The 26661-nt window shown below is 45.9% G+C and overlaps 1 protein-coding gene across 1 annotated transcript; it reads right to left on the reverse strand.

Annotated features, from left to right (window-relative positions):
- Window positions 1-25281, reverse strand: WRNIP1 (WRN helicase interacting protein 1). The gene is made up of 7 exons (XM_052697612.1): window positions 24704-25281; window positions 16013-16204; window positions 14707-14951; window positions 5550-5779; window positions 2149-2304; window positions 1247-1326; window positions 1-788 (listed from the first exon to the last, which is right to left on the reverse strand). Exons 1-7 carry the CDS (start codon window positions 25211-25213, stop codon window positions 513-515), a joined length of 1689 nt encoding a protein of 562 aa, XP_052553572.1. The 5' UTR covers window positions 25214-25281; the 3' UTR covers window positions 1-512.
- Between the last annotated feature and the right edge of the window lie 1380 nt (window positions 25282-26661).

A 26661-nucleotide genomic window follows, 5' to 3' on the forward strand; every position in this document is an offset into this window, starting at 1 on the left:
TTGTTTTCTACAAGTTTATTAGTTGAATAAATGTTGTTGGAGAAAATTTGAAAAATCATTAAAAGGAAGAACTACATTGTAATTATATTTTGTTTCCTGCACTTCCTCCCACAGCGTGGGAGAGGAGAACACAGTCTCTTTATTCTTCTGGAAAATAAACATTCTAAAAGTTTGAATTGGATACACATTTTGAAAAGCAGCATGATCATATTCCTTATTTCTCTACAAGAGCCAAAAATGGAAGATACTTTTTTCTCCAATTCCCTTGAACCAGTGGGTGACAGAAGTGACAGAACTCTATTGCTAAGGTTACTTTTGTATTTCCATACTGCCTGACTGCAGTGGTTTACAAAACTCCTTTGGAATGACAGCAGAAATAACAAGAATACTTCAAGGGCGGAGTGACTTCGTCCTCTCAGCTCCAGAAATATTGGGCTGCAATCAGCAGGGAAATCTTCATCCCAATACAAATGTATGCATCATAATAACAAGAAGTATTCAGAGCAGGGCTGTCACGTTCTTCGTTCCTTAAAGAAGTCTGTTCCTTTCAGCTCTTCTGGCAGATAGTCCTGCTCCACAGGTTCCTTGTACATGGGGTTATACTTGTAGCCTTTACCATAGCCCAAGTCCTTCATGAGCCTCGTCGGGGCATTTCTCAGGTGCAATGGAACTGGTGGTAAAGGTCCTGTGTGCATCCTCAGACATTCTTTGACATTGCCATATGCCCTGTACACCTCTATAGACTTTGGTGCTCTTGCAAAATACACTACACATTGTGCTAGAATGACCTGGAAACAAGGAAGGGAAAATGTTAAATGATTTGTTTTAAGCTCTAGTGTCTGTTATCCAGATGTTCTGTGTAGCATGACAAGGCCTTCATGTATATACTGACCTCCTGGTGCTGCTACTGTTATGAATATTATTTCACAACAACACAGTCCTTCATGACTTTGGCTACTAGTAAAGAAGAGCTACTTTACAACAGCTGGATATATGACTATTTATAATTGAAAGAAAACAAGAATAGGAGCAAAACAAAATTATTTGAAATACCACCACATGTGCTCAGTGACATTTCAAGGACAGCTTCTATTTCTGGAGCAACAATGTTTTCTCACTCCAAGCCTTGCCTAGAAGGGACCAATAGATTTGCCTTGCTCTCGCAATCTCAGTTTCTTTCTGATAATTACAACAAGATCTTACAATTTAAGTTACTCTTAGATCAGTGAACCAATGAAGCCTTTACCTCGCATTCTGGCATTCCAATGAAGTGACAACCTTGATAAGCAGCAACTGCTTGTGTTAAAGCCAAAGGATCTGCCAGCCCTGTAACAAGGGATTACATGAAAGCAGGTTAAAGTCAGTTTACTAGAATCACAATGTTTCTTCTCCTCTGCCATGGAAGGCTACCCATGCACACTTCAAAGCTGCAGTCTCAGGAGGTGCTCGAACACCCACTAAAATACTTGGCAGCACATGAGATAGATGCTTTCCATCCATAACCTTCTCACTTTTCCTTTTGAAAGCCTGAATCTGTTGCCACAGAGTGGCGGCCTGAGCAGTAGCAGGTAGCGTAGGATTCACTTCCTTTTTGTGAAAAAGAAATGGGGAACTACTGCTATACAGACATAGCTTCCCCAGATCTACTAAGTCTTCACTCATCATTTACATACTAAACATGTTGCTGCTTCTGTTGCTCAGGATAAACAAAATGCCTTAAAACTACTGACCCACCTACCATGAGGTTTGCACGTCACAGTAGGCTTTTGGCTTCCACAGTAATTACAACAGTGGAACAAACACAAAAACCCAGACATCCCTGCCACACACCTTCTCTGTGACACAAGGTGTCCTACAGTCATGGCTAGATTGGAAACTATCGGTATTTATACACTGTCAAAACCTAACCTCAAAAATCTTTGTTCCTCCAGCAACAGTCACCACAAGGACATCAAATGTAGGCTTCTGTTTGCATACACTTTTTGCTGGCCACGATCCATTTCACTACTTCATACCTGTTGTGCATCCAGTATTTGTTTTGGTATTTATTTCACCCCTACCCCACAAGTACTAAATGCTGAAGGTCAGAAGACTGGCAGATCTTAGTCCAACACAGTAACCCAACCAAGAAATACTTAAAGTATGTACCTATGTCTTCGCTTGCAAACCTCACCAGCCTCCTTGCCACGTAGAGTGGATCTTCACCACCTTCAAGCATTCGAGCAAGCCAGTAGAGGGAGGCATTTTCATCTGAGCCTCTCATAGACTTATGCAGGGCAGAGATGCAATTGTAATGTTCTTCTCCTATTCACAATGGGGGAGCAGAGATAAAGAGAGCTATTTGGAGGAAAAGGAGCAAAATACATTTAAGAGAACAGAACATATTTCCTTAGATCACAGTAGGTAAACATAATCTGCTTCATCCAGTTCTCTTCAAACACAGATCATGCTGTTCATCAGTGTTTTCAGCACCTTCATGCTCTCACATGTTGATCACCACACCAGCAGCTAACAGCACAGTAGATAAAGATAAGAGTGGTCTGTTCTGTTGCTTAAACATTATAGGGCCAACAATTTGCTTCTGACACCCTACGGCCTTTCCTTCAGAAAAAGGAAAAGAAGTTGGGAAGAAGACCATGTATCTGTATCTCCTAATGCACACAAACTAAGGTATGAGAATATATCAGCCACGAAACATGGCTTTGGGATCTATACATAGAGTGCTGAGAAGGCAGCAGAAGAATAAAAGAAAAACAATTATATATGCAGGAGATATCTTAGAAAAAGAAATTTCACATCAAATAAAGCTTGAAATAAAACTTGAAAACAAAGCATGTGGCAAAGACAGACACGAGTTATACACAGACATGAATTATACACAGGAAAAAAGGAAAACCTTGCAGTAATGCCAGGATTTATGATTTGTTGTTATTTGTATTCCACATCATGACATCCTGTAGTGCACTGGGAGTTGAAGTGTTACTGCTATGTTCCATGGGCTGTTGATATTCCAGGTACCTGGTTCTCAGAAGAGAAGAACTACATCTCCCAGAAGATGGGACTGTTCCATTTCCATGTAGAGGGAAAGATAAAGCTGCCCACAAGTCATGAAACAACCTCCTACTCTTACTGTTCATCTCTGCAGTGTGTGCTCTCCAGGCATCTTACCTAGGCATTAGGGTTTTCTCCATCTCATTGTATGTAATTTATTAGTTTCAATTCCAATCATATAGTATAATACTGTGTTATTTCACACTTTGCTATTGTATCTGGTAAATTAGTTTTCTCCCCTAGCTTGTTGCCACTGTTCTGTTTTTCGGCCCATCTCCTTTCCCCCTCTCCCAGCATTGGTCTGTGAGTCTCTCCATCCCCATTAGTCACGGAAACGGGCCAAACTGGCCCACAAACCATTGACATTTAGGTATACCATGATGGCACACCACAAAGTTTGGAGGAACTAAGATCACAGCACGCAGTCCTGACAAATCCCCTAAGAGATGTTGCGTTCATCCTTGAAAACAGTGAGCAGCTCAAACGTGAAACACACAACATGAAATAAAGAATCCTTAGAGTTAGAAGGGACTTCTGAAAGTCATCTAATCCAACTTCACTGCAGTGAACAGGGACATGCACGGCTAGATCAGGGTGCCCAGGGTGTGATCTAGTCTAGCCTTGAAAGTATCTAGGGATGGGCCATCAACCATATCACCGGGTAACCTGTGCCAGTGCTTCACAGTCCTCATTGTAGAAGATTTTTTCCTCCTGCCTAACCATTGCTTTACCAATTTCCATTTGTTCATGCCTGACCAATCTGGTGGCCTTCTATGATGGAGTAACAGCATCGGTGGACAAGGGAGGGGCAACAGATGTCATCTTTCTGGACTTCTGCAAAGCCTTTGACGTGGTGCCTTATCACATCCTTCTCTCTAAATTGGAGAGGTATTGATTTGAAGGATGGACTGTTCAATGGATTACAAACTGGTTGGCTGGACGCAGCCAAAGGATTGTGATCAATGGTTTCATGTCAAGGTGGAGGGCAATAGCAAGCAGTGTCCCCAGAGGGTCAGCCTTGGGACTGGAGCTCTTCAAAATCTTCATCAATGACGTAGATGATGGCATCAAGTGCATCCTCAGCAAGTTTGAGTACAACACCATGCTGAGCAGTGCAGTCAATACATTGGAGGGAAGGGAAATCATCCAGAGGGACCTGGACAGGCTGCAGAAGTGGGCCCATGTGAACCTAATGAGGCTCAACTAGGACAAGTGCAAGGTGCTGCTCTTGGGCCGGGGCAATCTCAGTTATTTATACAAACTGACGGGAAGAACTCATTGAGAGCAGCCCTACAGTGAACGACTTGGGGGTCCTAGTGGGTGAGAAGCTGGACATGAACACATGAGCCTTCATGTGATCATTAGGCAGAAATAAACTCTGAGCCACCTCTACGAAATCAAGTACACAGAGGATGGCTGGGAACAAAGGTTCTATGTGACAGCAGCCACAAGCCAACAGCTAACACACAAAGGTACATACTCAGTACATGAGAATTGTACCAGTAAACTGGTCAGATTTTCCTCTTTCTCCTCCTCCCTAATCATGACTTCTTTCCCACACATACTCCATAATATTTTTCTTCTCCCTCCCCACTGCCTATCTGCCACTTGCCAGCTGCTAATATACTGATATCTGCACAGCTGGCGCTTCCTGACAATGAGCCATCACTTCCTCTCTGTAACAAGGCTAAGAGCAGACACATACACTACAACAACCTTTTGAAATCTCTCATCACAGCTTTTCAATAGGAACAGTTAATTGAGCTGCATCAGGCACAGCATAAAAATGCTACATGGCATGAATGTATGATACTACAGCAGAGGAATTTAAGTACTGCTGAAAAATTTGCACGGGCATTCAAGGTGTGATTTCTAATATCAGTCACTGTCTTTCCACCCTCTCACATAAAAATGCATGGTGGCCAACCTTTGCAATATCAAGTGACAAGATTAGCAAGAGTGGTTAGCATAACAGGAAGCCTTGAATGTGTTAGATTTAAGTGACCTGTCCTAAGCAAGTTCCAAAATTTGTTACCTTAAAAAGCTAGTCTCAAAGCAAAGCAAGCCACTCAGGTTTTTGAATAACACTGCTGTGAACATGACCACTACCAAGACTTTCAATGAAATAAAGACATCAATGGAAGTTTGCCAGCCACCGCAAGAACAAGCCTCCTAACCAAAATACTACTTTTTGTCCTAGACTTGCCTCTTAGACCTCAATATCCCAATAACCTTAAAAAAACCCAAAACATTTTACTACACAACTTTTGGCAGGGTTGAAACTATGTCTCTCAATCCACCTATGCTTCTGAAGCAGAGAGAACAAACGAGGAAATTCTGACTGAGCCTCCTCTAGTGCAAAGAAAAAGCAGTTTTTAGGCCAGATTTAACTTTATCTGCTGCTTCATCAGAGCAACTGCTACGCAAGGGGGAGAAGTAGTGGGAATTATGGAGGCTCTTCCAAATGCTACTTTGCAGAAACTGTGTCAGGTACTCACCTGCTCGGTCATAGAGGATGTGCGATCGCTGCAGACCCTCCTTCACATGTTCTTCCGTTATCAGAACTCCATCCACAGAACAACCTTTGGTAAAGCTCAGCACAGTGGTCTTCCCTGCTGCCAGTCGGGCCTGTACTGCTAACTGAAGTCCATTCAATCCAGTCCTCGCATCACCATCACAAAGGTAGGCGAGAGTACTTAGAGCTTTTTCCTCTACATACACAGGTAATCTGCAACAAGAATATTTCGTGGCATTATCCCTCCTCATGCTCCTCTCTCGCTGCGCATCATGCTAGGTAAGGCATTTCTTTATGGAGTCTGTCAAGAGGCAACGGGGTTTAAGCCAGCACTCCAGAATAACTGTACCTTCTTCAAGGAGTTTCAAAAACCCTCTTGGTGTTTGAATGAGGAAACAGAAAAATGAAGCAAGATGGTCAAGTATCACATGTATCAAATTACCTGGAAATCAAGGGACACACACAAGCAAGCTGTTGGCACAGTGTGCTGATGAGAGCCAATGATTTGAAGTAACGCAATGCTTCCCTATTCCGTGATCTCTAACCCAACACACTCAGAACTTAAGAAACACAAACATTTAGCACTCGGAATAACTGAATCACAGTAATTTTTCTGAGGAATTAAAACCTCAAATTTTAACAGTCTGTGCAGATTTTTACAAGTGTGGCACGCAGGCTCTCATACATTGCTGGCAAAAACACATAGGTAATAGTGGTGACTGTTGAAAAATGGTGTTTGTAGATGAGAATTTGCTCTATTAAATAATGTTATTGTGCTTTTTTGTATCTGTGGTAGTTTTTACAGAAATAAATAGGAGGCATTATTTTCGGAGCAACCTACACGCTACCATACGCATGGTTCTCTGCCTTACACTGTTCTCTCTGAAGAAGGGTGCTATCCCAGCAACTCTCTTTTCAGCAAGGAAATCAGATGGATGTTCCAAAAAGGGAACAATTTTCCAGCATTGTTCAACACAGAAGACCAAAAGGAAGCCCATGTTAAACACTGATTTGCAAACCAGCCAATTCAAAACCTCTCAGTACTTCTAATATAGACACTCACAAGCTGAACTGCATGGAGTCTTGGTTTGCCAACAGGAACCCAGGAATCCTTCATTTCACAGAGCTGCACGCCTACTGCATTACCTAACACCCAATACATCACGTACCATCTAGTTTATCATCTGACTTAAACTTGAGATATCACACTCAGGGCAGCACCGAAATGATAAAAGTAAAAAGCCATGAATGAAAAGACGAATGTGAAGACGAATGCATGTTTTTTCCTTTCATGTTCCCCAACCCCCACTGGTTCACTGAATGCTTTACAAGGCACAATGCGATGGCAGTGAAGATGACAACAATGTAACAACGCACATCTGACCGCAGAGAAACCCGCTAACTGATGTAAAACTGGTAAGGAAACATTACACGTGTGATGACACAAGACAGAAAAGGATTCCAGTTTCTGTAGTGACGCTCTGTGTTTCTTAAGAATTAAATTCTACGTTGGCTGAAAAGACATTAACATAAACCGCGGTCTTGTGTCTGCTCACCTCCTTCAACGTGCCTAGAAAGTGCACAGACAAACTCTCAAAAGCAGAGCCCGTCCCAAACATCCAACTGTGACAAAAGCAGGAACTTATCAGAGGAAGGAGAACACACAGAAGAGTAAAGAGTCAAACTCAAACCCAGTAACAGCGCACAGCTAGGAGTGATCTCCTTAATTTTTGAAACGTTTCAGTTGTATCATGATCTTTGGCTTGAATTCCATGCATTTTTAAAATGGAGAACAGCTTAAGATGAGGAATCTGAATTTCACTATGTAAAAACCGCCCAGTGAAAAACTCCAAATTGAATACGAGGCACCAGTGACGCAGGAGAAATAAACAATCCCACATTATTCAATGCAGTGAAAAGCTGTAGCAAGTGCACCTCTAATAAACCTTCTGGCACCTCAGTCGGGAGGTCAGCAGAGCCACCTCGTCCACTCAGTTCGGACGTGGTAACATCAGCTGAACACCAACGGACCAGAAGTTACATGTGAAGCATGTCAGGCTTTTATTTCATCACATTTCACAAACTAAGTAGGATCAGGATAGCAATCCCTGACATGCATCAAATAACCACTATAGGCCTGATAATGGAAGTGTATGGGGTACGTAGCAAGCAAATCCTGTGCAGTTACTGAACAAAACTGTTCAGTAGGCTGTTACCAGCTGGGACTGCCTGGGGTTCTTCCATAGGTGGCCATATTCAGGCTCAGTACGCACACACATCCTATTCACTGGTGGTCAGTTAATTTCACAGCACTTTGACAAACGCAGACAGTTGCCCTTAAGGCAATTCAACATCGCTGTAATGAAAACCTATTAGTAATTCTAGTTCTCTTTTTTAGTCAAATGCAGTCCCCTTTTGCTATCCTGCCCAAGCTAATCAGCAGCCTTAAGCTGCTTCTGCAGTAGCTGGCTTTTCAGCAGCCCAGACCACTGCACACTTAAGATTGAATAGAAAACATTAAATGCATCAATGAAGGAATGCTGCCAGCATCCGGGATAGCAGCATGACCATATGTCCCAATTTTCTGAAAGGTTCACTCAACAGCAATTATGCACGTGGGAAGCAAAACTCATAGAATCACTAAGGCTAGAAAAGACCTCAAAGATCATCTAGTCCAAGAAACAGATGAAAGTAGAAATTTTATTGAATAGTAAATGTTCCTGCTGCACGTGCCTGGCTCTGTGTGTCATGGCCAGGGCCACCCAATGGGCCTGTGGGAAGACACAGCCCAGGTGCCACTGACTGGTGGGAAACACTGACACTGAGCACACGAGATGTGGGGGGGAATGGAGCGGGCAGCGGCGCTGCGGAAAGCCCAGGAACGTGTGCTGGGGCTGCAGTGCTGCTGGCACGCGTGCGGCAGGTGAGGCCGGCGCACGGTGATGAGCATCAATGGACGGCGACATCGCTGTGGGACGGGTGGTGATGTCAGCCAGTGAAGGTGAGCACTGGCGACACGGCCGAGCCGTGGTTTGTGACGTCTCCGTGCGACGCATTGTGACTGCTTGGCCCACGCTGCTTGAACGCGGGCGCGGCAGCCCGGCCCGGCAGTTCGTGCCTGGCCTCCGACCGAGCGAGTGTGCGAGGACTGGAGTGTGGACAGGGCGAGCTTGGGAGCTGAAACGTGCTTCAGACGCCGTCTCAGAGCCACTTTGCTGTACCCCGACCCTGCTGGCAGCAGGCAGCCGGGACATCGCGGAGAGGCGCGTGCAGCAGCGCAGGTAGGCAGCGTGGCAATGCCTCACGCCGGCAGCTGGAGGGGGATTCCTGAGGGACCCTCCCCAGGCCGGCCCATGCTCGTGGGGTCTCCTGTCCTCTTCCAGCGTGACACCTGCTGTCACCTGCTGACACCTGCTGACACCTTCCTCCTGCTGGTGGAAGCATGGAGGTGACATTACATACCTACAGCCCCACAGACCTGGAGAAGTGGGACAGCATGGTTGCACCATGGCACGCTGCCACCATTTTTGTTTCCACTGCACCCAGCCGTGCAATAGCAGCAGGCCCCAGGGCCCATACTGCAAACAGGGCATGCGGTCCATCATCCATGCAGGGCGGGCAGACAACACCTGTGAGGAGATGGTCCTCAGGACAGCCAAAGGAGCATCCATTGCACCATATTGGACCTATCTACCTTTGCCATGCTATCTTATGGCACCATCTAACAAAAAATTGGTTACAAGTTACACGCGCAGTAGAAATACGTAAAACTTTTACTTCCCCAAGTCTATCTATCACCATTACAAAACAAAATCACGGAATGATGGAGGGCGATGGAGGCCCAGGCTGGGGCCCCAGTAGATGCAGCGATGGACGGTGAGGTCACCGACCAATTTGTTGTCATGTCAACAATGGAGATGACTGCGACCTCGCTAGCTCTCCCTGTATAGATTTGGGCTCTGGCAGAGGCCAGTGTGGACTCGTGCCTGGACTCCAGTTGAGCATAGCTGCGAGACTTGGAGCACTGAGCGAGTTGGTTGCGTTGAGCTGTGGGGCTGCTGGCACCAGTTCTTGGTGCCCGTCCCACAGTATCAGCAGCGTTTCCCTCAGCCCTGCCTGCCTCGGGCAGCTGGGGCCGCACAGGGTGCGCTTGTAGCGGCAGAGGTGAGTGGTGCAGGACATCACGGCCCCTGCAGCAGCTGGTGGGGAACAGGGACCGGGAGGGTTTGCTGCTGAGGGACCGGGGCAGCCAGTGACCGCGGGCTCTCTCTCTCTTTTGCAGTTCGTAACACCTTCTGCTTGCTGCAGCACCAGCGAGGGGAGCAGCTTCCCGACCTCAGCTCTCCCCAGCCCACCGCACAGCCCGGGGCCATGGACGTGGCATCCGACTGGGTCTGCCCCATCTGCGGGCAAATTCGGGAGGATGTCACCTACGTGACCCCCTGCCAACACCAGTTGTGCTACGGCTGTGCCATCTGGTGGGCCTACAAGAAGCCGAGTTGTGCCGTATGCGGGCACGAAATAACAACTATCCGGTACTCGGTGAGGTCGGATGATGACTTCCTCGAGTGTGCTGTCCCGCAGCCCGCAGCGCACTCAGATCAAGATCAAGGCCTGCAGGAGGAGCAGGGGCCTGCAGAGCCGGTGCTCATCCCACCTGAGCACAGCTTCCCAGCCGAGGTCTGGGCTGCATTTTTCAGGGAACACCAGGGAGACCTCGAACCCCTGCTCCAATGGCTGCAGGAGGAGATCCAGCAGCAGTCCAGCGATGACTGGTGGGAAGTCCATGCGGGACAGTGGACCACCATGAACTTCCTCTGTGAGCATGGACTGGACGAGGAGGCCTTGCTGCAGGCGCTGCAGCCGATCACCAATGGCGATGTGGTGCCCTTCGTGAGAAGGCTCATCGGCACCGCAGCAGCCCTGTACGGCCCCACGATCCGCCACGAGCTGGACCACCAGGACAGCCACGCTGCTGGAGGACGGGAGGACGGACCTGCAGCCAGCGCCATCAGCAGCACCTCCCATCTGGAGCCTCCCGCCTCGGGCCCAGGCCGCTCCACCAGCCCCGCAGGGCCCAGCGCCGAGGAGCTGCCCGGCAGCTCTCCTGGGGGACCCGGGCGCCCCAGCACCGCCACCGCGCCCTCAGCGGAGGAGCCCCAGGAGGAGCCAGGGCAGGCGGCGGCAGCGGGCCCCTCCGCCCAGGGCAGGGACCGCTCGCGTGGGGGGCCCCGGCGCCCCCCGAAGAGGAAGGCCAGCAGCAGCCGCCAGGACTCGTCCCCACCCCGCAAGAGGCGGCCCCGGCGGCGGCGCTAGGCCGGCACCCCACTGCCGTCAGAGCACGGCTCCGGCGGGCTGGGAGGACGACATCTGCCTCTCGGCCTGCTGCTTGCAGACTAAATAAATAAAATGAACATCTGTTACAACAAAGAAGAAAAAGTCTCTGTGTTATTGACCAGGCCGTTGGTGTTGCTGTCCCTACCCATGATGCTTCCTCCATATTCCGCTCCTTGGGGAGGGCGTAGAAACACAACCTTATTTCCACCACCAGGAATCGGCACTCATGGCAGTGCTAACAAAACATGTGAGAGCTTCAACAAGTCGGAGATGGAGCACAAGTTACTCCAATGATCCCGCCATTTAAACTAGCGGGGGGAAGGGCAAATTTCTGCCCTTGGGGTGGAACACCTCCTGGCCACACCGCAGCCGGGGCCACCCAGCTGGACAGGACCCAGGAGTCCTGCTGGACTCTCGGCTGAACCGGCAAGGAGCGCTGCCCGCAAAGGTGAGTGCTGAGCTGGGCTGCACGAGGTGCCAGCGTGCTGCCAGCGTGCAAAGGGCGCTGATCCTGCCCCTCTGCTCAGCTCTAAGGAGGCCGCAGCTGGAGCGCTGGGTCCAGCGATAGGCTCCCCAGTGCAGGAGAGAGCTGCCCTTGATCATCTTGCACATCCTCAGCCCTGGGATGTGCTAACTGTCCCTGTCCCAACTGCCTAGGGCTTGCTCGGCTTGGTGCTGAGTTTGGAGTATAGTGGGGCTTGCTGTGAGGAGCAGGGCTTGTCCTCAGCCTCAGAGGAGCCAGTCTACCACGCAGGTGTGACACTCCCTTGTATGTAGGAGGACAAAGCCGAATTATTTAAGTGCTGGACAGGACCCAGGAGTCCTGCCGGACTCTCAGCTAAACCGGCAAGGAGCGCTGCCCGCAAAGATGAGTGCTGAGCTGGGTGGCACGTGGTGCCAGCTTGCTGCCAGCGTGCAAAGGGCGCTGATCCTGCCCCTCTGCTCAGCTCTAAGGGGGCCGCAGCGATAGGCTCCCCAGCGCAGGGGAGAGCTGCCCTTGATCATCTTGCACATCCTCAGCCCTGGGATGTGCTAACTGTCCCTGTCCCAACTGCCCAGGGATTTAATGATGCAGAACAGCTTAGTATGTAGTATCTGAATTTCAGTTTTTAACATCTGTCCCATGAAAAATTCCAAATAACACGAGGTGCTAGTGATCATCCAGTTAATATAGGAGAAATGAGAAAACAATTCCATATTCTTCAATGCAATGTAAAGCTGTAGCAAGAACACTTGTAATAAACCTTCCGCCTCCTTCAGCAGCCCTATCAGCTCCAAGAGGGATGAGGTGCCAATCATGCTCCCATTCCACCTCCACACTGGATCTGGCAGTGCCTGGTAAGGAGCTGGCAGAACCTCTTCTCAGCTCCCAAATGCTGGACCCAGAACTAGGCAGCCCAGCACAAGTGTGATGACATAAAGAAAAAGATGCCAAATTTTGCCTCTCTGTGGTTCAACTCTACAGAAAGAAAAGGCCACAAGTGTAAAAAAGAAGCAAGGTAGTCTAACCTTATTATGAACTTGCAGCAACAGTGGGAACGAGACAAGAAAAAGCCACCAAGAAAACTTAAGGAAATAGATCCTGGTCAAGTACACTTTTCCTTTTGATAACTGCTATATATGCACATAGTGCAGAGCCAATGAAACCCATGAAATTCAGCAATGGCTTCACTCTCACTGCGCACACAAGGTACCTGCAGAAACTAATGAAGATTCACCACCAAGGTAGAGACCATAAAGAATCATCTTCCTTTCCAAAATCTAAACAAGGTCACACAAGTGACATGATACAAAGACCATCTCAGAAACAGATTCCTAGTAGCATATGCAGAATTTCACACTGCACATGGTTAGAAACAAACTTACTCCTTAAGGAGACTAAAACCTTAATTTAACGTTCATGCCCCTTTTCTGCCTTTTGGCTGGAGCTCTGCCTCCCTTCTGAAGTGGGCATTCCTCACATCTGGGGACATGCAGTGCTACAGCACCTTTTTCAACTCTGAAAAAGGTGACCAAAGTGAACAACCAACTCAGCTGTAATTCTTAACATCCCTTTCATTTGTTCCCCAGGATAGACTGAACACTCATCTACCTGTGTCTAATGCTAGCCCTGCTGTCTAGATGTGGTGAGGTAAAAAAGGTGAAAGAAGATACAGCTGCTCCTGGAGAGTGGTAGGTGGAGAGAAAATGAGGGAGCAAAAATAGCATGGGGTGTGAAGCAAGGAGGAGTTAACGAGACCAAAACTGAATCAGAAAAAGGGACAGAATGGCTTTAAAAAAAAAAAAAAAAAAAAAAAAAAAGCCAAATTCCACAGCAAGATTATGTATCAGCTACTGATCAAAACCAGATAGCAGTAGAAAATACAAATAAAAAAGGTTAAACAAGATTGCAACAAAACCTCTTAAATTCTGACTTCAAAGCATCTGGCTCCCACTTGGTAATTGGTGTGGGGCACTTTCTCTTCATGGATATATTTTTGAAACTGTGTTAGTCTGACAGTCTGCTTGCCAGACTTCTTCGAGTTTGATTAAACACCACATTGTGCTGTTTAAATCATCTACTGCTAACAGGAGGTTACAGATACAGGGAATCCAGTGAAACCCAAACCCAAACAACTGCAACTGAAACTATGCCTCATACTTTAATCCTATACAGAAAGGAAAGTCTCTGAACCTCAGTCAGGGTGTGGCCACAAGCACAGCTGTGCCTTTATGTTAAAGATGACATGTTCTATTGCCCTCTCTTCCAAGATTCCTATCACCACATAGATGTTACAAAGGAGTAAAAACAAGCCACGATACCTTAAAAAAATGAAAAGGATAATAAAAAAAGAAAAAAAAAAAAAAAAAGGCAGAAGTGAGAATGACATCTTTCAGTCCCTTTCCGGACCACAGCATCCCAGCTAGCAATCTTTACTGCTTGCATTCTGTGATAATACTGAAAGGACACAATATATTCTCTTTCATCTAATTCACGGAGTGCCTACACACTTCCATCACATCAATACACTTCAACTGACTAGCAGTACACACGAGCACCATCACGAAACAATTGTAATGATGACTTTCATGAAAGCAGCATAGGACCAAATTATTCTTATTTGCTAGCTAGCCATTTCAAAAGTCAAATATACATCCCATAGAGATGAATCTTGATCTCACTTATTTCAAACTCTCCCCAGAGTTAATATGACTATCTGGTTTGGACAAAAAGGGGCGGAAAAAATAAATAATCTATTAACATCTCACAGCAAACACTCCCAGCACATCACAGAACATAACGTAGCATTTATGCTGAAGCTACAGACCAGCAACATCCTCTCTGAATCCATTGAAAAAACCCTTAGAAAACAACAAACTTTTGTCACGCGCTTCCAAGTTAATTTAATAGGGGATGCCCCATCTGCTACTAAGTGGAAACGTGATGCGTTCACAACCCATAACAAGAAGTAATGCACATTACGATATGAAAAAGACTCAGTTACAGGCTTCCACAGCAAATCCTCAGCAGAGGAGTGGATTTAAATATCCTGGGGGGTGAGCCAGGAGCTACAGATCCAAGTATAAAACTCTGTCCTAATCCAGACGGTAAGATTATGTTTTGGATGGAGAGAGCCAGTGCTCTGAACTCTCTCCCTCCTGTCACCCTGCTGCCCCTGCCATATGCTGCCACTTCTTTTCTTTACTATCAGAAGTGGCTAGGGTTTCTCTTCCCACCCCCTAAGCGCTTCATCCTCTCCCTGGCAGGCAGTCAATTCCTCAGGCTGTGCGCGTTAACACCCTGCAGCCCATAAAGTACTCACTCCGAGCTCTCGTCGCTGCTGCCAGTCGCAGAGCTGCTGTGCTGGTTGCCTTGGCCCAAAACTTGGACCCCTAAGGACTTGACGGCCCGCAGCAAAATTGCCTCCATCGCCTCAACTGAGAGCTTCTCCAGAACGATCACCCGGCAGCGGCTGAGAAGAGCGGCGTTGACCTGGAAGGACGGGTTTTCTGTTGTTGCTCCTATCAGAGTCACCGTCCCGCATTCGACGTGAGGAAGGAAAGTGTCCTGAGTATGGGAGGGAAGCAGAAACAACTGATTTCAATCAATGACAACCTGAAACATCCCATGTGAGTAGGCTACCTAGCATTTTCAAATACTTTTTTTTGCATTGTGAGTCTTTGGGTTCCCTGCTGATGTGACAAATAACCTCACTGACAAGGCAGCTCATCTGCTCAGCTAATTAAATGATTTAATTTCATGCACATGGTGAGCTGTTCACCTTGGTGATCCATTCTTGCAATCAGAATGACTCTACCAGCTAAAAAGGAAGCATCGGAAGTCTGTAAACTTTTAGTTTACTTAGGCAACTTCATTTTGTTGTGTGGCAAAAGAGGTAACATGAAAATGCCTTATCAAACATAACAAATAATGAGGCTACTTCTAACTCTTTGAACCAACGTGTAGGGCTACAGTTCTCCATCTAATTCAATAGAACACCTCAGAAAACTACAGGAAGATCACAACACAGTTCCATATCCATGTCTTAGTTCCATAACCATGGATGTATCCTTAACTGTCAGGACAGAATTTAAGCTTTCCATGGCATGACTAAAAAATATTATATGTAGGAAAAGAAATAGGAAACAAACAGCCAAGTAATGGCTGCAGCAACATACTGTCCCAAAGAACCATGCTATGCCTTTATTTTCTCTGTTACTGCAGAGAGGAGAGCACAGCATTAAAACAAACACTCTGTGCAAATCTGCATTCCACACTTTTTAAAAAGCAACCTGGAATGTTATCACCACGGTGCAGGCTGAAATGAAGGTATGTACAGCAAATGTCACTAATATGAAGTAATAAAATTCCAGGAAAACATCATCTAAAGCCCACTACACAAATCAACTGCAGGTACAGCTCAGTCTTTTCTTTCAATCTTTGAATCACAGGAACAGCACATCGACGTCCAGCAGTTAGTTAGAGACATAAATACTGCATTATATAATTCATTTAGCACAAGCATTAAAATTAAAATCAAAAGCCCAAAGTAAGTTATCATCTTAAGTAGGGAATTTCACAGATGTTCTGACAAAGGCTTTTTCCAAACAAGCAGTGCAACACAATACCTGCTGAGATTTATTGAACCGATGGATCTCGTCGATAAAGAGAATGGTTCTTCTCTTGAAGAGTCTTTTTTCATTCTGGGCTTGGTTGATGACATCTCGAACATCATTTGTCTTGGCACTTGTGGCTGACAGCGTCACAAACCTCATGCCTTTCTTTTTGCTGCTGTTGGCAATTATATGTGCGAGGGTAGTCTGAAAAAGCAGTAGGGGATAACTTTGTAATAAAAATCACTTTGGGCACAAAATACTAATTTGAAGACAGTACATAAATAAGAAAGACATATATTTTGGACACAGGGACAGTGCTGGCAGTTCAGAGAATAGGGTATTTTAGTTCATGCAACTGTAGCCCACAGAAGACTCAAAAACTTTCCGCTAGGAGTAGCTGCCAATTCCACACTGCATTTCTAAGGCTTGCACTTTTAAGTACCAGACCTACTCAGTCTTAACACTGAAAATGCCAGCAACGACAGCTGTCTCTTTCACCATTGAAGAAAAACTCTTCTCCAAAGACACAGTTGTCACGAGAGATGGGTTGACTGCAATTCACTGTACAATTATTCTGTGAAGTATTTTACAGGATGAATAGCTGGTCTGAGATACCTGCAGAAGAGCTTACAGTGCTATTGCATTTAAGAAAGAAAAAGCTACATAAATGTTGTTACAGCTTTTTCTATTTCCACCACACATAAAAACTAAATTTGTCAAAAAGCAGCCCTCCACAAAAGAACGAGAGCACTGAAAAACTACATGCTTACTTCAGAAAATATAACTCAATCTAAACAGTCAAGAGTCATCAAGCCTGGGGTAGAAAAAGGTAGCTGCCTAAACAAACCATTGGCTGGTTTCAGTAAGCAGCTCTGTTGTTCTTCTCTCCTTGTAGACAGCTCTGTCACACTGTCATTTATTTATAGCACATTTCATTGCCCCCAGTAAAGCACAGAGACAGCCTCCAGCACTACCCTGCAAGCAGATTCTCTACACCTGAACACAGGCATGGTCTTCAGACCTTCCATCACTCCTCTCAGGTGTATCTGCATGCCTTGAGCTGTATTACCTCCGTCTTAAAAGTACTGCTAGAGAAAAACAGGCGTTTTCTCCATCACCTCACTTCTGCTAAAGGGGGAGGCGAGGACACTGGAGAGCCTCAGCAGCTGAGGAGCAGGACAGGTGCTGATAAAACTGCTTCAGAAGACATTCTAAGCACTGAGGTTAAAGCGGCAGGTGCTTCAAACCTGATCCTCTTGCAGAGAGACTGCAGAAGCCACCATCTATCAGACCACTGCCACTGGCAGTGTCCTAACAGTGCTGCTCTGTCTCTTTAAAGGATCTCCACATCTCTGAAATGGCAACCAGCCTAAGATGGGACGGGGGTAACAAAGGGGAAAGATGTGTTATTATTTATCCTTGCTTTCTGTTTTGTAAGAGGTTCCTGTCTTCAGAAGACGTATCATTTCACGTCTTGATGTAAGACTTGAGCCAGATCTCCTCTTGTCCCTGGGAGCTCAAAGCAGCAGCCCTTCTCCTCCTGGGAATGCTGCAGAAAACAAGACTGACATAAGCATTTTCCAGAGTGTTGTTCAAGCCTATAGACATCAGGGAGGGCTGGGAGACCAAAAAACAGAAAGAACAAAAAAAACTCCAAAAAATGACACTTGAAACTGTCCTAAGAAAACAAAACTCTAAGTCTGAAGTTGGTGTTTCCTTACAAAAGGGACTTGATTCAGCATGTATTCATGCCTCACCAGCACTGAGAGCAAGAAAACCCCCAATATATCAAATCTGAATATGGAAAGTGCACCACTTCTTTCTCTAACAGTAACAGTGGAGAGAGGAAAAAGTAGAATTTAATTTGCTATTCTTCTTATAGCACCACTTAAACTGATAACTCACACTTCATCGATATCAGGTGACATAGATGAAGAGATTTGTTAAGGTCAACACAAATCTAAATCAAGGCATTCAAGACTGCAGAGATCACTTTTTTTTTCCTGCACACAGGGTGAATGGCTTTTTCCACTGTATCATTCAGCACAACCTCCAGCAAGGGTCAAAAGTCAAAATTTTTGCACGGTATCTCAGTACAAGCAAAGAAATTGATACTTGTAAGCCAAAAAGAAACTGAACCCTTGAGCTTTTCAGTCAGTCAAATCAGACATACAATCTTCAGATAAAATGTTTTACCATTTAAAAAAGTTAGAGGATACACAGGGATCTGTATTTCTACCCTTACTTTAGGAAAAAAAAATATACAAAGAAATTTGTAGGGAAAGGACAAAGAAATCTGTTTGAAAGTTACCATCAAAACAAGGATCTACTTGACAACTGCTATGCGGTCCTCAGCCAGCATATAACCTCTCCCACTCTGCCAACTGCTGGGTCAGCAAAAGCTGCATTAATAATAACAGACACTGTATTTCAAAAGCACTGCTTGATGCAGACAGACGCATTCTTGGCTTCTTCCCTCTATTCTCTACAGTCAATCATTTAGCCCATCAAACTGCTCACCAAATAGAGGTCAAGCCTACCCCATTCTTCTGTAACCCTATTATTTCCTATTATTCCATTTTTTCCCCCGCTTTTTCCTCAAGCAGAAGTCAGTATCACGCTACACCACGAAACTCCAGATCTGCTACACACAGAACGCTTAGCTACTGAAACTCTTCTCTACTGTCCTGGAATTTTTTTCATGCATTTCTTTTCCCACTAGCTGCAACAAACACAGATTTAAAAAAAATAAAATACAAAAACAACTCAAGGAACAACAAAAAAGACACCAAAATTAAAAAAACCCAAAACCAAAACAAACAAGCCACCCACCAATGAAACAAACTCACTCCCACAAACAGCGCTTCCAGGCTTTGGATTCAATGATTCTGATGGGCTCCTTTCAACTAGGGATATTCTATGATTCTGTGAACGAAACAGAAACCTTGAGCCAAGCACATCTCTCACTGCCAGAGCACACAGCTCAGATTTGATGGTCAGGTTAGTAGCATGTTAGCAGGACAAGAACTCCCTCTGCAAGTATCCTTGATCGAGCAACTCTCTTTGAATTCAACCTAATTTCCCATTCTGTGTGCTTCCATAATGTCACATTCAGGGCCAGAAGAACACAGGAAAATGCAAGTACAAATAATACCTGTCCTATTGATGCTGACATAAACTGACTTACCACTTAAACACAAGGAGTTGTTTACATTTCAGTAGTTCTTACTAGGTCATTAAACAACAAGCACTGCATTAGAAGCCCCATCTAGGTATTAGGGGTCACACTGCCCAGCTCTTTTCAGAAAGAGAAGCTGAAAAACTTGGAAGAGCAACATATATAGTCAGACCACAGCAAAGAAAAATTCTGTCAAGAAGATGTCTGTGAAACCTAATATAGTTATGTTACTGGAAGATCAGGTAGACTTTGTTTAAGGACCTGCCTATGGCTTCCTGTTCATGGTGTCTTTCCTTATTCATTCTTGAGTTGCATGAATTTGGCAAAACAACTGTTGCAGATGTCAGTCATAGAAAACACACGGTCTTTCAGCTGTCACAACCTCACAGCCCTTTCATGTCTCTCAACCTCTTCTGGTTCTGATGAGCTGACATTCATACTACGTTATATGCAAACAAGCTGTGGTGAAGAACTCTCCCTTGCAGCTGGATAGACCCCACCCTATAACAAGCTTATCCCAACCAGTCTGAAAGGGCATCCAGTCTGCTAAGGTATCTTCAAGTGACCAAAGCAGATGTGGAACCAGTGTACAGACTGCAGCACAAATTATTCCTGAGCATGGATAATCTAGCTGGCATCTAGGCTTCTCCACCAAGGGATTTTTCTGTTTTTTAATCCACAGTGGAAATTACGCATGCAGTACTGATGACAAAAGAAGGAGAAAGCCCAGTACAAAAACAGCACAACAGGCTAGATACATCTACCTACTTACAGAGTCTTCAATTAAGTTACCAGAGTTATGCTCTGGCATCCTGCTGCTCTCTGATTATAACTCGCCCTGTATTTTTGCCTCTTCCTTTATTCTGGACAGGATTTCCAAACCTTTCTTTACTTGCTGTTACCATCAACAGTTTTTTTCTCACCTTCAGCCCTCCCCGTGAGGGCAGTGGGAGCCAAGGCCATACTGTGCTTGATGACCAGTCACAGTAGGCCACGTGCAGTTTCACAGGCCTGAGATGGACACCATCACCAGCATCAGCCCCTGCAGGTGCCTGATGGGGAAGCAGCTCCCTGAGATAGAGCTTAAAACTGTCCTATCCAGCACCCCTGAGCTGAACCCACACTGTGCCACAAGAGACACAGGCAACACATCAGGTTATGCCTAAAGGAAATTGTCAGGACGGCTGATGAACGTGGCTCTGACACGCCTACTGAGATAAATGCAATCAGAAGTGGCAGCAGCTGGCACTTACATAAGGGCAGATGCTATTCTTACTCAACTTGTTTGGTTCCTCACACCCCAAATAGCCTACTGTGAGACTACTGGAGGAGTAAAGTGTCACCAAACAACAGCAACAGCATGTGGCTTAGAGCACTTCCAGAATCCAAGTCAGACCAAGCATAAACAGAGGCAAGGTCACCGCACATCATTTCCTGAAATGGAGCAGTGTCTCCATTTGCTGCATCCAGGCTTGTTTCATTATATTCCAACTGCTTTGGAATTCCTGATCTGAATGTGTACATTTGGTGGCCCTGCCAGGCAGGGGGGTTGGAACTACATGATCCTTGAGGTCCCTTCCAACCCGGGTGATTCTGTGATTCTGTGCTTTACAAATATGCTGAGCTAATTCCAGTTTTGTCTTCCCATAGCACTACCCTACCTAAGTTATGCCAGATTTAAATTAGCATAAGCAAAATTAGGCATCTGAAGACTTCACCTAGGCAACTGCAAAGATAAGCTTATTGTTCAGAGTTGTTCTGGACTCTGTGCTTCTGTAAAAAATACACATTTCCAGATAAAAACCTCATTTTCCATTTGTGCTGCATCCGATGCATCCTGAAAATGCCTTGAATAAAAAGAAATATAAGGGTCTCCTTGAAATATAAATTCAGAGGTCATTTGATGGAAACTTCCAGGATAACTTGTGGGTGATTTTTTATGTTTTGCACTTGTATCAACATGGCATATTAACTTGGTACCAACTTGCATATGCAGACCCCAGAAAATCATGCATAAATGCTCTGTGTCCTATTAATTACAGGGAGCAAGTTCCAAACACGTTGCCTACATTTTTCCCTGTTAAACGGCATACACAAGAGGGAATGTTTATCGTATTTAAAACAGAATGTCCAGGTTTATAAGGCTCAAACCCTATCTGTGGCAGCAAAATTATTCTGTGCTCAAGTTACTCGTGTCCCCTCGCTAACTCTTTACTAAAATTGGTGCCCCATGGCAGACAAGCAAAAATCTAAATCCCTGCATTAAGGTGTCATAAATCATAGTGCAGCATACTCAGATTACACCAGGATTCATGCAGGCTTTTAAAAATTTGCATAGTCAGGATGAACAAGCTAACTGTTCAGAAGTTAAAAACCACAGCATCTCTTTGAGGCGGCTTTTCTTCTTCTATTCTCTGTCTGGTCAGCTTACAGCAGAATTCACATTCACGTGTTCAACACTAATAGTGCCAAAAGTAAAAACAGAAACAAAGACACATAGCAAGCTCACCTAAAGCATTCTGACTTCATAAAAAATTAAGGTGATAGATCAGAAGTACAAAGATCATGCTGGCCTGAAATAAGAAGGCTCATTACAGATGAAAAGTCAAAAGATAGTCAACTCACAAGAGAAGTATCCTGGTTTTCATTGTGTTTCCTTGACTAGCCAAGTGCTCCAACAGCAAGTAAGATCAGAACACAATGTATTTTTAACTAGGTACCCAACTTTGATGTATTTCATAATAAAAATTCTCAGAAAGCATTCTTGATCTTCAGTGTCAAAAACTGCATTTGATTCTCTTCTAGCTCAGATAAGAGCAGTCTGTCATGGCTCAGGTTGGAAAAGACCTTGAAGACCATCCAGTTCCAACTCTCCTGCTGTGGGCAGAGTTGCCAGCACAGAAGTCCAGACTGATAAATAATGCATACATGCATTTGACATCTGTCCCCAAGTATTAACTCCATGTCCACTTATTTTTTTACTTAGTCCTGCTTTACTCTTTCTAAAAGAAGTGCTGTTTAACATGTTATTTGGCTACAGAAATGGAGGAAAGTAGAGATGGGCAGCAATAAGCCAATTCCATGGGTAGCAGGAGAATGAAGAAGTTTAAGAAGTCCAAATGATCACCTTACAAAGCATGTCCAAATTTAGATCAACATATTTAATCACATCCCGCTTTTAGCACCAAGCCTCTACTGTAAGGTTAATTTCTTTGATGGACAGAGCTTAGCACGTGAGCTTGCTGCATTTGAAGCTAGACAATATGCAATTCTTTTTCAGTATTCTTCCTAGTGAAAAGGACTATGCTTAGTAGAAAAAGGTTTAGATATCAGTCCACGAGATCCTTAGACAGTGCTAATACTTATTTTTTTCCTTCACAAGACCATTTAAATTTCAAATATTCATTTATGTGATTCTTTGTGTAAAAAGAAAATAGATCTGCTGTCAGTCGGTTCTCCAAGCGTTTCAGGTTACTTCTCCATGAAACATCTTCTTAGACATTTTATGTATATTCATCCAAAATGGTACATGAAAAGAGGAAGGCAGGCAACCATGTACTCCTTTTTCCATCTTCAAGGGGATTAGTTTACTTTGCATGGACAGGAATTAATACCCAAGTAAAATACAGAACCCTCATATGACTTCAATTCAACCACAACTCTAAAAGGACAGTCGTTATGCAAGTCATAAGGCAAGTCTGATCAGTAGCAGAATTTAAGCTCAGCAAGTAGCAAGCTTACTAAACACAACTGTACCCAAGGTGTATGAATAAGGAAGGTACACCACGGGTGAGTGAAAGTGACATGACAGGAAACAGATCACCCATTATTCAAAAACAATCTTAGCAACACAGGGGGCTGTACAGATCTGTAGCATCTGTAGCACAACAGTGAGCCGTCACCACCTCAAGAACAAGCTTTTCCATAGCCTTTCAAAATATCTGTAGACTCAGCAGAATACAACTCAAAGTCCACTGAGCTCAGTTGTTGTCCAGACACTGAGTGACAATCATCTCAAAAGCCCACAAAAACCTTTAGGAGCACCATTTTTATGAGCTCCCTTCATCTTTCTTCACGAGAGGCGCTCCAGCCCTCTGATCACGGCTCTCCTCTAGACCCACTCCAACAGCTCCTTTACCTCATCTACTGTTTTCTTTCTGGTATTATCTTGTTGTTTTAAAGGAAGTAGCAATGGTGTACATTCACCAGCTGATTCTTTTCTAGCCTGAACAACCTAGTACATCACTGCCAACAGTATTAATCCATGTATCAACAACTCTCATACCTTCTTCTTATTAATTGTGATTAACTGGTATTATACAAACATCACACATATAAAGTTGCTTTTTATCTTCAAAAGAAGTATACTGACAATGACAGGGTAGCAACTTGCTCTTAACTGCTTTGCTAGCATTAATTCATTAGTCATTATTTCACATATCCCACATTTGCTTTTACACACAGCCAAGACACCCACGTGCATATAATATGTAAAACTTAAAACTGAGCACACATTAGACTGACAGAGCATGTATTTTGCTTGCTTAGCTTCTCCCCCCTCAAATCCCAATATGAAATACAGGGAGAATGAGTCAAGCTGAGATCTTTGAGTGAACACACTCAAGGCATTTATTTGGTCCTTCACTCACTCCAGTTGTGGATCCTTTCACTGCTATGCTGCACTACAGTGCCTTTGGGATTTTATCAGCCTCTGTTCTTGGTATCTTAAAAGATGTAGGATACGAGAGTGCAGCAGTCAGAGCCTGCAACTGGAAGATCAACTGATGGCTTGCATGCATGAAGGTGGATGTGAGCCTAACAGAGCACACCTAGCCAGTGTTGGCTGCCTTCCACACTGAAGTCTTATTCTGTCAGGAGACAGAACTTCTGTGCTAAAGCAAACCTGCGTTTGCAAGCTGTTATTGTAAGCTTACTTCATTTCCTATACATTTAGATATAAGGAAAAAGTTTTTATTATGTGGGGGTGAAGCATTGGCATAGATTGCCCAGAGAGGTGGTGGATGCCCTGCGTCTGGAGTCACTCAAGGTCAGCCTGGACAGGGCTGTGAGCAACCAGATCTCACTGTAGGTGCCTCTGTTCATTGCAGGGGAGTTGGACTAAACAGCCTTTAAGGGCCTTTCCAAATCAAATCCTATGATTCTATTCTGTTGCTGCTTTCAAGCTTCCCAGCTTCTACATTTATTTAATGGATTAGGAGTTTACTAGAAGAAGCCCATTGGCTGCAATGAACCTAATCTGGCCTGTGTAATCAAAGTCCAAGCTGCAGCGAATAGGGATGATGGGCGTGGGTTATGTTTTATTCTAGAAGTAAGCTACATTTTTCGTAATCTAAGTGCAAACTAGCGGACAGTCACCACAGAAGCCAAGGTAATAGACAGGGAAAAAAAGTGAGCACAGACGGAGTCCCTCCCTTGGAGTCCACCGGCCTCGAAAATGAAGCCGGGCAGAGTGCAGGGCCCTGAGAGTGAGCCCAGCTCCAGCCGGCGCAGGGCCAGGCACTCACCTTGCCGCAGCCCGGCGGTCCCCAGAGGATGATGGAGGGGATCTCGTGGGACTCCAGCAGGGACCGCAGCAGGGTGTGGGCGCCCAGCACTCGCTCCTGCCCCACGTAGTCCCGCAGCGTGTCCGGCCGCAGCCTGTCGGCCAGGGGCTGCCCCTCCAGCCGCTGCGCCACGCTCGCCCCGCGCAGCGCAGGCCCGCCGCCCTCCTGCGGCAGCTCGGCGGCATCTCCCCGCCCGGCCCCGCTCCTCCCGCCGGGGGCTCCCGGGCTCCGACCCCCGCGAAACAGGGAGAAAACGGGGGCGGCCGCCGGGCGGGCCTCCTCGGGCCGCTCCTCCGCTTCGCCGCCCGACTGGGCGGAAGCGAGGCGCGGCCTCTTGGAAGGAGGCGAGCAGTCCCGCTGCGCCTCGCCCTCCGCGGCCTGCAAGCAGCGGTCCAAGTGCGCGTTGATGAGCGCGCCCGGCAGCTCCCGAAGGCACACGGGGCACGACACCCGCGCCTCGGCTCCCTCCATCGGTTCCCGCGGCGTCGTCGGGGCAGCGCCGGAGCGGGAAGCGAGGCGGCCCGCCCTCTGCGCCCGCAGCCCTTCGGGAGCCGTAGTACCGCCCCTAGCGGCGGGAGGACGCGCTCACTGCCGCCTCGTTCGGAGGGCTGTCGGCTCTCGGCGCTTCCTCGCCCTGCGCCGCGGCGATGGCGGCCCGGGCTGCGCGGCCGTCGGAGGAAGGGCCTCGCCCGGGCGGCTGTTGAGTGCCCTAGGTTGAGGTGGTCCTGCAGGGGGCCCGTTCATAGAACCATGGAATCTTTAATGTTGGGATAACCTGCAAGATTATTGAATCTTGAGCTGAAAAGGACCACAACACTCATCTAGTTTCAACCCCCTTGCTATGTGCAGGGTCGCCAACCAGCAGACCAGGCTGCCCAGAGCCACATCCAGCCTGGCCTTGAATGCCTCCAGGGATGGGACATCCACAACCTCCTTGGGCAACCTGTTCCAGTGCATCACCACCCTCTGTGTGAAAAACTTCCTCCTCATATCTAACCTAAACCTCCTGTCTCAGTTTGAAACCATTCCCCCTTGTCCTGTCACACTTTCCACCCATGTAAACAGCCATTCCCCCTCCTGTTCATACGCTCCCTTCAAATACTGGAAGGTCTCCCCAGAGCCTTCTCCAAGATCATCTAGTCCAAACATCAGCCCATCCCCCCATGTCCCTCAGTGCCACATCTCTGTTTTGTATTTCAAATAAAAGCATAGGAAGCTATGCCATCAGTGTCCTGATCTACCACCTGAATTTGACCCCGTGCTAATTCTTTCCACCTTACGTCTTATTTTCTTTCCTAAATTATATATTTAGATTTAATTATATTCTATTACGTAACCATTCTCAGCTTGTAAATTTCAGGTCAATCTAATGTCAAGACGTGTTATGCTGGGATCTATGAGGTAAACAAGTCTGGCTACTATGTAAAAGTAACTGTCTCTCAGCTTAAACATTGAAAATGTCTGGTTTGCAAGCAACCAACCAGTAGGAAATAGTTTTCATTGGAACTCAATATGGAGGGCGAAGGACAGAGTTTTGAGTAAAGTGCTGTATGACCCATCATGTAAACCTAGTTCTAACTGGATTCCAATCTAAAAACTGACTGAGAAAGAAGAAGGTTATTGGTGGGCTCTTCTTTTTGGCTGACATGTATTTGTGCTCATTTCTATTTCTGAGCCATTTTAATTTCATCGTGGAATAATAGAATCATAGAATGGCTTGGGTTGGAAGGAACCTCAAGGATCATCAAGCTCCCCTGCCAAGGCAGTGCCACCAAATTCCAGGTTCTTGGTACTAGACCAGGCTGCCCAGGGCCCCAGCCAACCTGGCCTTGAACACCTCCAGGGACGGGGCATCCACAGCCTCTCTGGGCAGCCTGTTCCAGGACCTCACCACTCTCTCTATGAAGAACTTCCCCCTT

This window comes from Tympanuchus pallidicinctus, unplaced genomic scaffold (assembly GCF_026119805.1).
Source record: "Tympanuchus pallidicinctus isolate F22 unplaced genomic scaffold, pur_lepc_1.0 scaffold31, whole genome shotgun sequence".
Classification (NCBI taxonomy): domain Eukaryota; kingdom Metazoa; phylum Chordata; class Aves; order Galliformes; family Phasianidae; genus Tympanuchus; species Tympanuchus pallidicinctus.